General features: G+C 43.5%; 1 protein-coding gene across 1 annotated transcript in view; it reads right to left on the reverse strand.

The window, feature by feature from the left end:
- The window catches only part of plppr5b (phospholipid phosphatase related 5b), a 43,077-nt gene extending 32,594 nt beyond the window's left edge, over positions 1 to 10,483 (reverse strand). The window contains exon 1 of the mRNA XM_076291245.1: positions 10,253 to 10,483. Coding sequence (XP_076147360.1) covers positions 10,253 to 10,483 — 231 coding nt within the window. The remainder of the gene's footprint in view (positions 1 to 10,252) is intronic.
- Between the last annotated feature and the right edge of the window lie 3,374 nt (positions 10,484 to 13,857).

A 13,857-nucleotide genomic window follows, 5' to 3' on the forward strand; every position in this document is an offset into this window, starting at 1 on the left:
TGCTGGGGTTCTCAAAGTAGACAAAGGGACCCCTGATCCCACATCCAGCACATGCTTACAGGCTAGGCTGGGCTCCTGCGCCAGGGGAGCACTTTGGTTAGCACTGCAGGAGTGATTTATTTAGCGCAGCAGTCAACCAGTGCAGAGGTAAGGGAGAGGGGGGGAAGGGAAGAGGGAGAGAGAGAAGAGGGGAGAAGGCTAAAAAATGTACTGCACTACACATGGCCATGGCAAGCTGAGATACACTGCACAACAAGCTGTGGGAGAGAGAGAGAGAGCTATGACACATGCACAGTTTGCACACTACATCACACACACACACACACACACGCACACACCATGCACACATAAGTAGAGATTCACACAAACAAAATACACAGAAACTGGCACAGAGAGGCACACAAAAATGTGCACACTTGACTACATACACACACACACACACACACACACACACACACACACACGCACACACACGCACAAGCACAGATACTCACTCTCTGACACAAACCTCACACATAAACACGTGATGATGAGCATGTGAATTCATTTCTCCATAGCACGCGCACACACACAAACACACACGCGCACACACACACACACACACACACACTACCACCATCACCACCCCCACCTCTCACAGTCCTCCAAACAAACCGAAAACAGCCTCAGGCCTTGCTCTCACGCATCACAGAGGAGAAAGAGAAAGAATGTAAAAAACGGAGGACAAAAAAACTAGGTTATGCGCATCCAGAGAGGAATGCTAGGAACGCTAGAACCCACATCCGGTGAAACAAACATGGAGCACCATGTTCTAATGCTTCTACTCTTCCACAGCTCCAGCTGCAGTTGTGCTGCATTATAACGCCTTGAAATGCACCACATAGGAGGCCTGCACTGTATTGTATAGCAGAGAATGGCGCACAAACAGTGGCCTCAGCCTCAATATCTAATTGGATTGGAGGCAAGCATGCTAATGCGCTAACCATGAGATGAACTGGATGGTTTCTTGGTATTGTATGCCCCCAACGTTGTCTTTAAGGCAGCGCTGCCTGGAAGGCACTAGGGTTAGGCATGGGTTAAGGTTAGGGTTTTGGTTAGGTTTAGGTTTAGGATTAGGTGCCTTTAAGTCAGTGGTGGCAGCGCTGCATGGAAGACGACGTTGGGGGCATAAAACACCATCGAGCGACTGGATGACTGACTGACTGCAATTGCATCTCACCGTCCAACCATCACCATGGAAAGCGCAGAGTGATGGTGATCATGCCACTAAATCTGAAATGGACCCCAGAGGGAGGGAGAGTGAGAGCTGCCCCCCCCACACCCCCCACACACACCTCATGTCATCTCATCTCCACTCGTTCGCCTACTGCCCCGTCCCTTGGTGCATCGCAACTCATCCTCTCCTGAATCATCGTGCGTCCACTGTTCCCTCTCTCCGTCCGTCACACCCTCTCCATCAGCCGCGGCCTTATGCACACATTAAACTCCCACGAGTCCACGCATGACAATCCCATTTGTGAGCTCGGCTTCTCGGGCAATCCTCAGATGACCTTTTGTGTGTGTGTGGGTGTGTGTGTGTGTGTGTGAGTGTGTGTGTGCACACTTGCCTATGGCTGTGAAGTGTTTACTGTGTGTTTGCACACAGCCCCCACCACCCTCTGCACGCCCCCGTCGAGCTCTAAATGATGTATGTACACACACACTGTCCATCATCAAAACACAGCATGAGGATAAGCTGATTTGTTTGATGGTAAGAACAAAAAGCCTTGTCATTACCCTGTCTGATGTCAGAGGTTACGGCTGGATTTAAGGTTCTCTTCCCCCAGACTCCCATAGCAGAGGCCTGTGTGAGGGGGTGTGGGGGGCCGGGGCATTAGATGTCCACCACTTAAACCGAATGGAGAGATGCTAACACAGGGCGGCCACGATGGTTGCATTAGTAGAACACGTCTCACTTGGATCTAGCTAGCACTGACCAAAGTCTGTGAGTTCATTAGGAGTGGAGAGAGAGATAAAAAGAGAGATGGATTAGAGGGAATGAGAGAGAGAGAGAGAAAAAAAAAGAGAGGAAGAGGATTGACTTATCCCATTGTCATACAGCTGTCCTATTTACTGTGCTATTGTGGATGTGACAGTTTAGCGCGCAGGGAACACAAGCCTTTGCTCATTTCAGGAACTCATTCATCTAAATGCTTTGAGGGGAAGAGTGTGAGAATATCACACAGCCAGAACAACCACAGAAAACAGAATATTCCAACACCACAAAAAAAGACAACTGACTGGTTGTAAGTACATGTAGAGTTGAAAAAGAAAGATTTTGTAGTACATCCTATTATACCATCCAAAGGGGAGCTAAAAAGCCAAATATCCTTCAGCACGGCAAGAAAGTTGTCTGTGAAGAAATAAAGCTTCCTTGAGGCTACACTAATAGGCCAAAAATCGAAATATTCACTTCAAACAAGTCTTTCATGTTTGACTGGAGAATGGTCATTGGAAGTCATTGGCCTTCCCCAGAGCATTGCTGCTATTATTAATTGTTAACTTACAGGAACTCTTTGAGGCTTCCATGAGCCGCCATTGTTGGAAAAAAATGGAACATTAGCGTCAATGGAGTTGTCGCAATTCTACCTTTATATGGCTCTGGCCTTCCCTATACACAAATGGTGTAAAGACATCTCAAATCAGCATCTACATGTTGTTTCATGTGCAAATACAGACGAGTCATTTCTCAAGGTTACAGATATATCAACAAGATTCCAATTATCTACCACTACAGCCCATTCTAAAAACAGCCTTAGTGTACTTGTTTAGAGTATCTCCTTGAAAGAATGAAATGAAAATAAACTGGCTCAGTCTCCTGCAGCAGGCTAACAGGGTTGGAATGCTGATATGCTGATTCTTTTCAAAGTAACTGACAGAGGAGACAGAACTGGTGAGACAAATTCAATCATCTTTTATGGCCACACACTTAAACAGCGTTTTCACTTCTGCTGACATTGTGTCAATTCCTTCACCTTCCAGTTGATTTTGTGCCAAGCAACAATCAATGCAGAGCGTTACTTCAGTTCAGTTACAAACGCATACAGTGCCTCTGCTGGGTCATACAGTCTGCAAACAAGTAATGTGTGTGTGTGTGTGTGTCTGTGTTTGTGTGTGTGATGTGTGTGAGTGTGTGTGTGTGTGTGTGTGTGTGTGTGTGTGTGTGCGTGTGTGTGTGTGTGTGTGTGTGTGTGTGTGTGTGTGTGTGTGTGTGTGTGTGTGTGTGTGTGTGTGTGTGTGTGTGTGTGTGTGTGTGTGTGTGTGTGTGTGTGTGTGTGTCTGTATGCATGTGAGAAAGACAGAGAAGTATATGTGAGTTCTGAATTCTGTTAATATATTCAACACAATGAAGCACAGCAAAAACAGCCCCCCCCCCCCTCGTCTTCCCATCTCTCTCTCCCTCTCTCTCCTTTTCTCTCCCCCTCTCCATAAGCATTTTATCTTTCCATTAGGATTACTAGGCACAGAAGCTGCAGCAGTAGACCCTCTGGGAAAAAGGGGGAAGAAGAAGAAAGGAAGGGGGGCAGCTAATGGAGAGCCTCAAAGAGAGCACACAAAACCCTGGGACAGACAAGGGACCGAGCAGAGAGAGAGAGAGAAAAGGAGATAGAAAGAAAGAGAGAAGAGAAGAGAGAGAGCGAGAGAGATGGGGAAAAAGGAGGGTCAAGTTCACACGACACACACACACAGTGGCACACACGGCCACTTATTAACGTCCCATTGGCAATGAGGCCACGGAACGTGAGAGAGCATTAGTCACAAGCCACAGCCACCGCTACTGCCCGCTACTGCCCTACTAATGTCACATGTCATCACTCTGATGAGAGTGAGAGAAAGATAGATAGATAGATAGATAGATAGATAGATAGATAGATAGATAGATATATAGATAGATATATAAATAGATAGATAGATAGATAAATAGATAGATAGATAGATAGATAAATAGATAGATAGATAGATAGATAAATAGATAAATAGATAGATAGATAGATGGGGGAGGGAGAGAGGGATAGAGTCAGGGATGGAGGAAGGAAGAGAGATGGAGGAAGGGAGGGAAGGAGAAAGGGAGTAAAAGATAAAAGGAGGGAGGAAGAGTTAAAGAGAGAAGACCAGACTTTACTTTCCACGCTCATTCGCTCATATCTCTAATGTGATAGAGAGAGAGAGAGAGAGAGAGAGAGAGAGAGAGTAGTCTTGAGGGAGACACAAAAAAGAGGGGGGGGGTGGGGGTTGGGGGATGTCAGACCCAGCACAGGCTCCTTGCCCACCTCATCTCCACGGCCCCAGATGGACATCACCCATCCGTCAGTGTTTGCCCAGCCTGGCCCAGCTGTCCGACTCAGGGTCAACACCAAATGATATTTGTGTAGGCTCCAGGGTGCAGGCAACTGAGGGGAACGCTGGATCCACCGGATGTCACCATTAAGCCAACTCCCAAAACCCCAGGGGGTCTGTTGGCCAAATCACTACCTTCGCCTTGAAAGCCACGGAGCACTGGCTTTCGTATCTCGTAAAAATAAATGGCCGTCATGTTTCACGGGCTATATTAATGACGCAAACTCATCAAACAATGTTATTGAAGCCCTTTTTAAGGTGGATATTGAGCGAAGGAAATATAGGAGAGAAAAAAAAACCTTAATCCATTGAAAATGATATCCCCTCATTCTGAGTGCAATGATTTTCTTTGCTCAAGGCAATGTCTCCTCATCCGCACTTATTACTTTTTCAGAGTGAAGACCAATAACGGTAACCCTTGAAGCATTGTGTGAACTGCAATGCTAATCATTGAAATGTATGATGTATTTCCTCTTTATAATAAAATTATTTAATAAAATAATAAAATAAAGAGGATTTACATAAGGGCATAAATAAATTAGGCTTTGGAAAAACTTAAGGATTCCCTTGCCTGACCTCAGGGTTAGGGGTTTTCTAAGAGAATGCCTAATGCTAAGGGTATTTAAAAGTGCAATTTCATTAAGTATTTCTTCTTCAACTTAGCACCGCCCCACTGTGCATACTTCTGCCTCAATCCCTCTTCTCCAGCAGAAAAGAGCAGAGGGGAAAAATAGGCTGCGCCATGCCACAGATGAAATGACATCGTTCAAGAACGGGGCAAAAGAGCTGTGAAAGCCAACACATCAGACACTATTCAAGTATGAAATCCTGAGGTTAAACCATTTTCAAAGTTTCACATCTTTTCCACTGTTTTACCTTCACTCACCAAGCTTGTACTTTGGAGGGTTTTTTTTAAAGATCTCTTAATGTATTCAGCCTGAGCAATCACACCACTGGATTCAGTGCTCCTCCCACATCCATAATTCAGACAGACTTTTTACAGTGACGAGACACCCTGTCCCCCAAAAGAACAGCAGAAGGCTTTAAACGCTCCACTCCAACAAAAAAAGGTCGCTGGCATCAGACTACTCCAAACAGCCACAAAGAAGCGCGTGTACTGCCTTTCACACAAAGTTGGAGAATAAACAGCGCCTATGATTGCACAGCGGCGGCGTGTGCCGGGTGCAAGACATGCAACATTCTTGACAAGCCCCTACAGTGGTTTCCAATGGAATCGTTTCCAGTTTGTTGCCTTTGTGTCCCGGCGACGATAATCTCCTTTAATGGAAGCCATGGCTTCTCCTGAACCTAAATCTTTCACTGTACAAAGCCAACCCTTCTCCCGCCCACTGATTAGGAGGTCTAAGCTGCTAGCAGTGCGGATGACATGGTATTTTAAAAGGTCTTACAACACTGGCTTCATTATGGTAATAACGCTATTACTGCAGATGCTTGCCATGCAGCATTTTGTCCATAGTGGAAGGCAAAGAGTCTTTTAGAAAAATGGTACTGTAACTAACAAACCATTTATAGAGATAAAATGTCTTTACCTACAACTAATTGGTTTTTGGAAATGTTCAAACAAGACCTTGACCTTGGGAGTGATGAGCACATTTACAGCAGGAAGGCTTTCAGAGGAGAGGCCGCATAAATGGATGTAAAAGACTCTGGCCGTGTGTGTGGATGTTCAAAGAAGGCACTGATGATTGGCTCAAAGTTGAAGGAAAGTAAACCATCAGACACAAGGCGGCAGGCTCAGGTTCACCTTAAACCACACATCTTCTTTAAATGCCTAGCTCATATTTTTAGGAATCGGCCTGAATACACCTTTATTAAAGGTTCCTCTTCAGAGCAGTATCTACAAAGGTTACAGGTTATTCTGGAGTCTTTTAAATTAAATAGATCTTCATGAAGGGTATTATCTTCACTCAAGGGTGTTAGCAGTATCAAACTACAAGAATAAATATGAAAATTCTCTTTGCGTTTTCCAGTCAGTATAAAATATGTTTGTCAAATGGGGAACAAAAGGTTTTTGGTGGGGAACCAAAAACAGACATTCAAGATCTTAAGAACAAAAACTAGGATTACACCCTTTCCCCCTGTCAAAAAATCACCTTGGGCTCTCCATGGTGGAGTTCACTTTATCATAATTATTATCAAACATGCATGGCACATTTTTCAAAAACTAGAAAAAAAGAGACAGAAACTCATTACAGAGACTTAACTTCAACACAGTCATAAAATTCATACCGGGTACTGACATGGAGCCAATATGTCTGGTGAGAAATGGAGCATTACTGTAGCAAAATTAGATTTTTTTTTTTTCAAACTGAGACTTGGCCTGCCAATATGGACAGTGGGGATTAAGGGTCTGCGATCAATTCTGTCCCATTGGCGCCAGGGAGTTACTGCCGCTGTTTATCTCTGCACTGAAACCATTAGTGTCTGTGCCACCACACAGTTAATCACACCTGCTCAAGTGTTCTGTGTTAAAGGGCTCTACCTATGTGTGTGTGTGTGTGTGTGTGTGTGTGTGTGTGTGTGTGTGTGTGTAGAGTGTGTGTGAGTATGAGAGAGAGAGATGATGTGAGACACAAAGTGAGACGTAAAGTGAGACGTAAAGTGAGGCAAATGCATGGTAGAGAAGAGGTCGATTGTGCTTGTCCAGTCTGCCTCAGTCTGTTTCACTTTAGAATTAATCATTTTGGTTACCAAATGTGAAAAGGGGAATAATGATATTTCATCCTGGGTGTGTTTAAATGGGTTTATAACATATGCACAAGCCATTATATCAGTGCAACAATCCTTCACATCTATCAATCTTAGTCTGCCAATTAAGTGCATGTATAAATGACACCAATTATGGGCAGGTAAAATTTTTATTATTATGAATTATGTTACATTGTATCCTAAGTACAATAGTCTTATGTTCTAATATGCAAACGTGTGTATAATCATTACTACACTTTCACTTTCAGTAACATGTCACTACGTTTTTAAAGCATTCAACTGCTTCCAGTCTGAAGGCCTCAGTACATATCATTCATCAGACACTGTTCATCAAACTGCATGTTAAAAACGCACACCCTAACCACAGAAAAAGCATAATCACTAAGGGCTGTAATGGCCACAGCTGACCGGCACTCACACAGAATCACATCATCATAACTTCATAGAATGCCTCATTCGCGTTTCTGTTTATGTTATGGTCAGTGGACTGCATAATTGTACGCGGAAGAAGACAGATGGGGACATTCATTCTAAAAAAAAAAGAAAAAAAATTGCATAGAGGAGATGTGTGCTTGGTGAAGTTTGTTTTGGCAGACTCGCTGATATGGCCACGTCGATGATGGGCGAAGCCAGCCATTATCAGTCGGGACAGTGTATACTGAACTTGAGCGCGGCACTCGGCGTGTTTGCGGCTCTATCTCCCCTGCCTGCCCTTCTGTGGGAAGCCTGTATCAGTCAGTCACACACAGGCCTGACTGCCAATCAGAACAATGGCTTCACAGCCGCAGGGAAATCACAGAGCAGCAGATTTATTTTAGATTGACCAACGTCTCCTGTTGACACCTGTTTTATTGAGGGTCATTCTGAGGCTGTGTGTGCCTGTCTTTGTGCATCTGTGACTATGTGTACGTTAGGGTGTGTGCCTGTGTGTGTGCCTGTGTGTGTGTGTGTGTCTGTGTGTGTGTGTGTGTGTGTGTGTGTGTGTGTGTGTGTGTACATTCCGTAATGTTATCATCCATCTCTCTGAGACTATTTCAGGGAGCAAGACGTATTTTTTATTGGAAAATGTGCTCTGCTGGTTGTTACTCCTAAAATAAAGTCAGGTGAACATTCTTCTAGTGGCTGACCCCTTCAGCTGACCCTAAAAGCTGGATAAAATATATACATTCCAATGACCTGAGGCTAGAATAACCGAGAAATATATTTTCTGAATGTGACTTTCACAAAGTCGACTGAGATGACATTGTCAATCAAAGATTTCTATTTTAAACCACAACTAGGGCAACTCTATTGAAACCCCAGCCGTCTGAGAGTTATATATAAACTTCTCACTGCACTGGAATAACAATGGCCAACGGTGCTGTACTATAAACATTCTCTAGAAAAAATACCATAGACATAAACACCTCAATCAGACTAACACATTATTAAAAGATAACATACACAGTCTTGAGTGATGGACAGAAACTGTCCAACAAATGTTGCAAATCTTGTAAGACGTTGTGTAAGTGCTATTCCTGGGGGCAGTGGGGCAGCCGTGGCCTACTTAGCGCTTCGGACTTGTAACCGGAGGGTTGCCGGTTCGAACCCCGACCAGTAGGAATGTCTGAAGTGCCCTTGAGCAAGGCACCTAACCCCTCACTGCTCCCTGTGCACCGCTGTTGATGCAGGCAGCTCACTGTGCCGGGATTAGTGTGTGCTTCACCTCACTCTCACTGTGTGATCACTGTGTGCTAAGTGTGTTTCACGGATTGGGATAAATGCAGAGACCAAATTTCCCTCATGGGATCAATATATATATGGGAGTATATATACGTATACTTATACTTATTCCTGACACCACAGAACAGTGACTCTCCAGTGCAGAAGACAGTACGTCACCTATAGGGTGTCTCTGAGTGTAGGAGGCATTCTACTGGAAATGGGCTGCTCTGTTCTCACCATCTGCCAGAACCTGGGGCACCTCTGACCTCAGACGGAGGTTGCAGTAAAAAACCCATACACTTAACCCATTGTGACCAATAACTGCGTGTTCTTTCAGCTTAGGCGAGAAACAGGTTGGTGCTTGCGTTTAATTTGCAATCAATGGTCCCATCAACAACAGTCACTGTCACTGACTGAGAATCATCACTGGTGGTGTTCATTGAGACAATCATCACGTCTCCTGTTGGGCACATCTCACAAAGACAACGCTACTGACATCTGACATCCATCCAGATACTGACTCAGAGGTGAGAGGGAGTGTGCGTGACAAAGACAGAGAGACAGACAGAGAGAGAGAGAGAGAGAGAGAGAGAGAGAGAAATAGGTTCTGTGTTTGCCTTTATCTGCTGCAGGTACAGCTGAATGAATAGAAGGTTCACATTAGGTATAATTTTCCCTAATGGCAGAGTGCCAAACATGCAGCACAAAATGAAAATGAATAGATTTCATACATTGTGGCATTTTAAATAACAGCATCACTAATAAAACCATGATGAAATACATCAGATGTGGCGTCATGGAACTGCAGCCCATGACAGATTGCCTACATGGCTTTAAGGGAGCATTTTATCATAAGCATCAATTCAGAATTAAATCACGGCACCTCTAAATGACAACAACAATACCACCTGCACGCAAAGCATTTAACTCACCGATTTGCCTCAAACATGCACGTTAGTTAAAATAAGTATGACAAATGAACTGAGGTTTAATGAGTCGGGTTCACCATAGCATCATCCAACGCCATGGCATGGAAAAGATAATGCGACTACCATTGTTAATAGGGGAAATTGAAGGCTTTTTAAATCTGCACACATTCTTCCCTCGCATCAATTGCACCCTGCACGCGCTTCTAATAAGCGCTAAACGGAGCGGTCTTGTACAAGGCAATTGAAACAGAAACTGGTGTATCGACTTATGACTACGTCCATTCATCTCCACACACGTTCATTCATCCTGGCGAAGTGCGGAGTCACCGTAGATCTGTGAGACCAAATGACCAAGCTACCTGATGAAGCCCGTGCTAAAATTCAACGGAAATTGTGCATGGTGATGTTTCTAAGCATACAGAGCTTTATTTCATATGCAAAAGCCTGTTTGACATACCCGATTTAAGTCGTACACAGACACTCACTCACAGACACATACACCGGTAACTTACCACAAGAGTCGGGACACCTGCCACCACCGCGTAGAGAAGGACAGGCGGAATAGCGCTCGACTCCTCGGGTCCGAGGTAAGGCTTCGTGTAGGCACTGTCATAGCAGAAAAATCCTTGGACATGCACGTTGAACGTGTCGGTGTACTCGAAGTAATATGCCAGCATGACCGTCCCCGCCATAATCACCAGCTGAAAATAAAGCATGGTCGTCAAATATTGGGGAAAGAACATTTAACAATCCACTTTTACAAGGAAAGCAAAATCAGCGGTCCGCATTCCCCCTCTGTGTCCTAACGCATCCTGGCCAGGAAACCCTCCATCTCCACGTTTCGCCCGCATTTAATGCTCTTTGGAAAGCATCGGAGGGTGGAATGAGAAGAAGCGCTCAGTCTCATGGCACTCCGCTCAGCCGCTTCGACTAGGATGAGCGGAGTGGAAAGAGAGCAGCCAAAGAGAGGGGGCGCGGCACTCGCGTGGGTCTGCGTATACGAGAAGTGGGGCCGCTATTCGCCCACAGCAGCGAATGATGAGGCATGAGACGCACGGCGCCCAGGTTCGTGCATCTGTGGACTGCACGCAGCGAACGACTGAGCAACTAGTCAGTTTAATCACTGAGCTCTCTCCGGTATGCCAGCAACTAAGTATCCGCTATTTTTTCTTAACCATATCCACGTCTGCAATGAGCAAAGGAGACACATTTGCCACATGTACATGTAAACTAGTTCATCTTTACCAATTACATATAGCACTTCGTCCAGTCTAAGCAAGGTTGCTTCCTGTCAGTGAATAACTTGTGACTCTTCACTTTAATGTGGAATCATGGTGTACAGCTAGCTACCCTTCACAAAATGTAATATCATGGCCATGGACGGATGACTTTGAGCATGACTCAATGCTGCATTAATGACATGGATATGGTCTTGCTCAGTGTGTCTGTTTTGATAATCCTTTTGGACTGCTCAGATTAAGCTACTACAAATGTAACACTAATAACAGGAATCAGCCAAAGTGCACTGTTGCACACATTAGAAGAACACATTTTAAGATAAGCCAGAAATATCCCCCAATAATAGTCCCTGCATCTGATTAACTGCACCTTGCTTTGGTTCCTTTGGACAAAAAAGGCCTACTTCACTCTAATCGGAATCATCCTCCCCTGAGTTTCTCCCAGATCCTAATTAATACATTTCTACGATCTAACTCTAGCTCTGTATTGTGTAATTAATGAATCCGTGGTGCAATCAATGCAGAATCAGATATGGAGCACAAATGGGCTCAAAAAGACCATGGTGCATTAATACAGTTTAAGTCGGGCATAATGCTCTTTTTTTAATCGAAACTCCATTATACACGCAAGGAGGAGTTCTATTAGAAGACAGTGACGGATTTGCAGCAGCTAGATGTGATGGAAAGAAAGTGATTAGCGTGATAGGAGGGTTTTTTTCACTTGATGGATTCAATTAAATGTCAAAATGCGGTCGGTTTCGAGACAAAGGGTTTGACTCAAACAAACTAGGTTAAGCCTCTGCTTACTGTGCTTTAATACAGATGTCCATCAGCGCATTACAAGTCTGGGGGTGCATAAGGCCAACTCCATTCTCTTTTAGGGGAGCTACAAAGAGACAGAATTTTGCACTAATGTATAATGGAGCTGGTGGAGAAGCGGCATATTGTTTCATTTTGTGTATAAATACTCAGGGAAATGACAATAAAATAAACCCAGAATCTAGAAACATGATGAGTTGTGCAGATGCAGCTTGGGGGAATTCTATAAGTCCCTAAAGATGTCTGTATGAACATCCAATTTTGAGAGCATAAGTCCTAAACCGATTGTTTTCACAACAACCTTGACCGGTGCTGCAGCCCATCTGTCACAGTTGAAGGTCAGACTGCAGTGGTTTTGGTAAGATATCTGTTTGCTTGCAAGAATAATAAATCTTTTTGAAATATCCCAGGATTATGCGATTATGTCAAAATATCAAACCAAAGATTTATATTTGTTTTTTTCATGACAAGATAAAGGGATTTTGCATGTAGTTTCATCATCTTGGAGTCAAGACCGGGCAAGAGTCTAAATGAGTCACACCAATGTACATGGTGTAACAGTGAGTTGTACTGGGGCGCCATGACATCTCCTTTTGGTTGTAGTGACATATCGGAGCACAGGGAATTTCCCTACAATAAAACATAAGAGCAGTTTATGCACATACCGTTTATCCTTGTCCATTCATATGACAATACTGAAACAAATTAATCAACCTGATACGTTATAAGCTTGATTCAAGGTCTATAACTAGATTATATTGATACATCTAATCTAAAGGATTTCTTGAATTTCCCCTAGGGGATCAATAAATCTATCTATCTATCTATCTATCTATCTATCTATCTATCTATCTAAATGCATTGCTATTTTCAAGTGTAAAACATTGCTCATATCATTGTTAATTTGGACAGCAAAGAATCCTAGATGAACATTTTGTTGTGTCAGCAATAACTACAGCATATGCATTTATGCAAACTAATCTGCTTCCATTATACTCAACAACCTTGAATGTGGCCATTGTTATACAGTGATTTATACAGTGCCTTTAACATGGCTGGACTGAAGACCTGCTTTATTCAAATCACAGAATAAGAACTGGTTAACAATGCTTCACCATGGCCTGACTACTGGCTGGAACTCTACCGAATCAAGGCCATAATCATACTCATAATCTTTGAAATATTAATAAAGCCGGACTTGTGCATCCTGATGAAGCCTTTCATTTCCACTCCACCCAGATGTTCAGATTAATCTGGTGAAGCCCCCTTTTCGGTGGGGCCGAATGCCTGATGAAGTGATTTGGTCCATGTTGGATGGGGCGTTCAGCATCTGTTTGGTGCCGTAGCCAGACCGAATGGCAGGACTTGTGACTGGGACTGGGGCATCTGTTATTTACTCCGCGGTGACTGTAGTAATTTGGTCTAGTGCTCGTCAAACAGAGGAAGTAAACAACTGTGTGCACCTGGCTTGTCAGATGCAGCTTAGGCACATGTTTGTGAATGGGCTGCTTTCCTGAATGAAAAGGATCTACCCAGGGAATCAGCTGCAACAATATACCTGTACTTATCTGCAGACAAAAATGTCATTACATACAGTTATGTAAAAACATTTTTTACATATTAATTATTATATGAAAAATTTACATGTGAGGCATGTCTTGACAAAAGTGTGGCTAAACAGTGTGTACACTGTATACTGTAATTCTATCCAACAAAAACAAATATATTCAACTGAAAAAAGGGGGGGGGGCAACCTATGAAGACAGAATCTGCATTGAAGCCAACCTTTTCAGAAGGCATCTCCCTATCAAACTTTCCTAATGTGGGAGTATCAGCCATCTCGAGTCCTCCCTCAATTTAATGAGTTCAGAAATGCTTCATAAAACAGAAAATATAAAATCCAGCCATCTTACTGATGGACTGGACACACACTCCCTTAGTTTCATAGAAATTTCATTGAATACGCTTGACAGTCTTGTTCACACTGACAAATGTCCGTTTCATAAAAGGGGTACATACTGTATATATATATATATATATATATATATATATATATACAT

Source organism: Alosa pseudoharengus, unplaced genomic scaffold (assembly GCF_046254945.1).
Source record: "Alosa pseudoharengus isolate Yale_2024_CS ecotype anadromous, Long Island Sound unplaced genomic scaffold, YU_APseudo_1.1 YU_APseudo_1.1_scf_18, whole genome shotgun sequence".
Classification (NCBI taxonomy): domain Eukaryota; kingdom Metazoa; phylum Chordata; class Actinopteri; order Clupeiformes; family Clupeidae; genus Alosa; species Alosa pseudoharengus.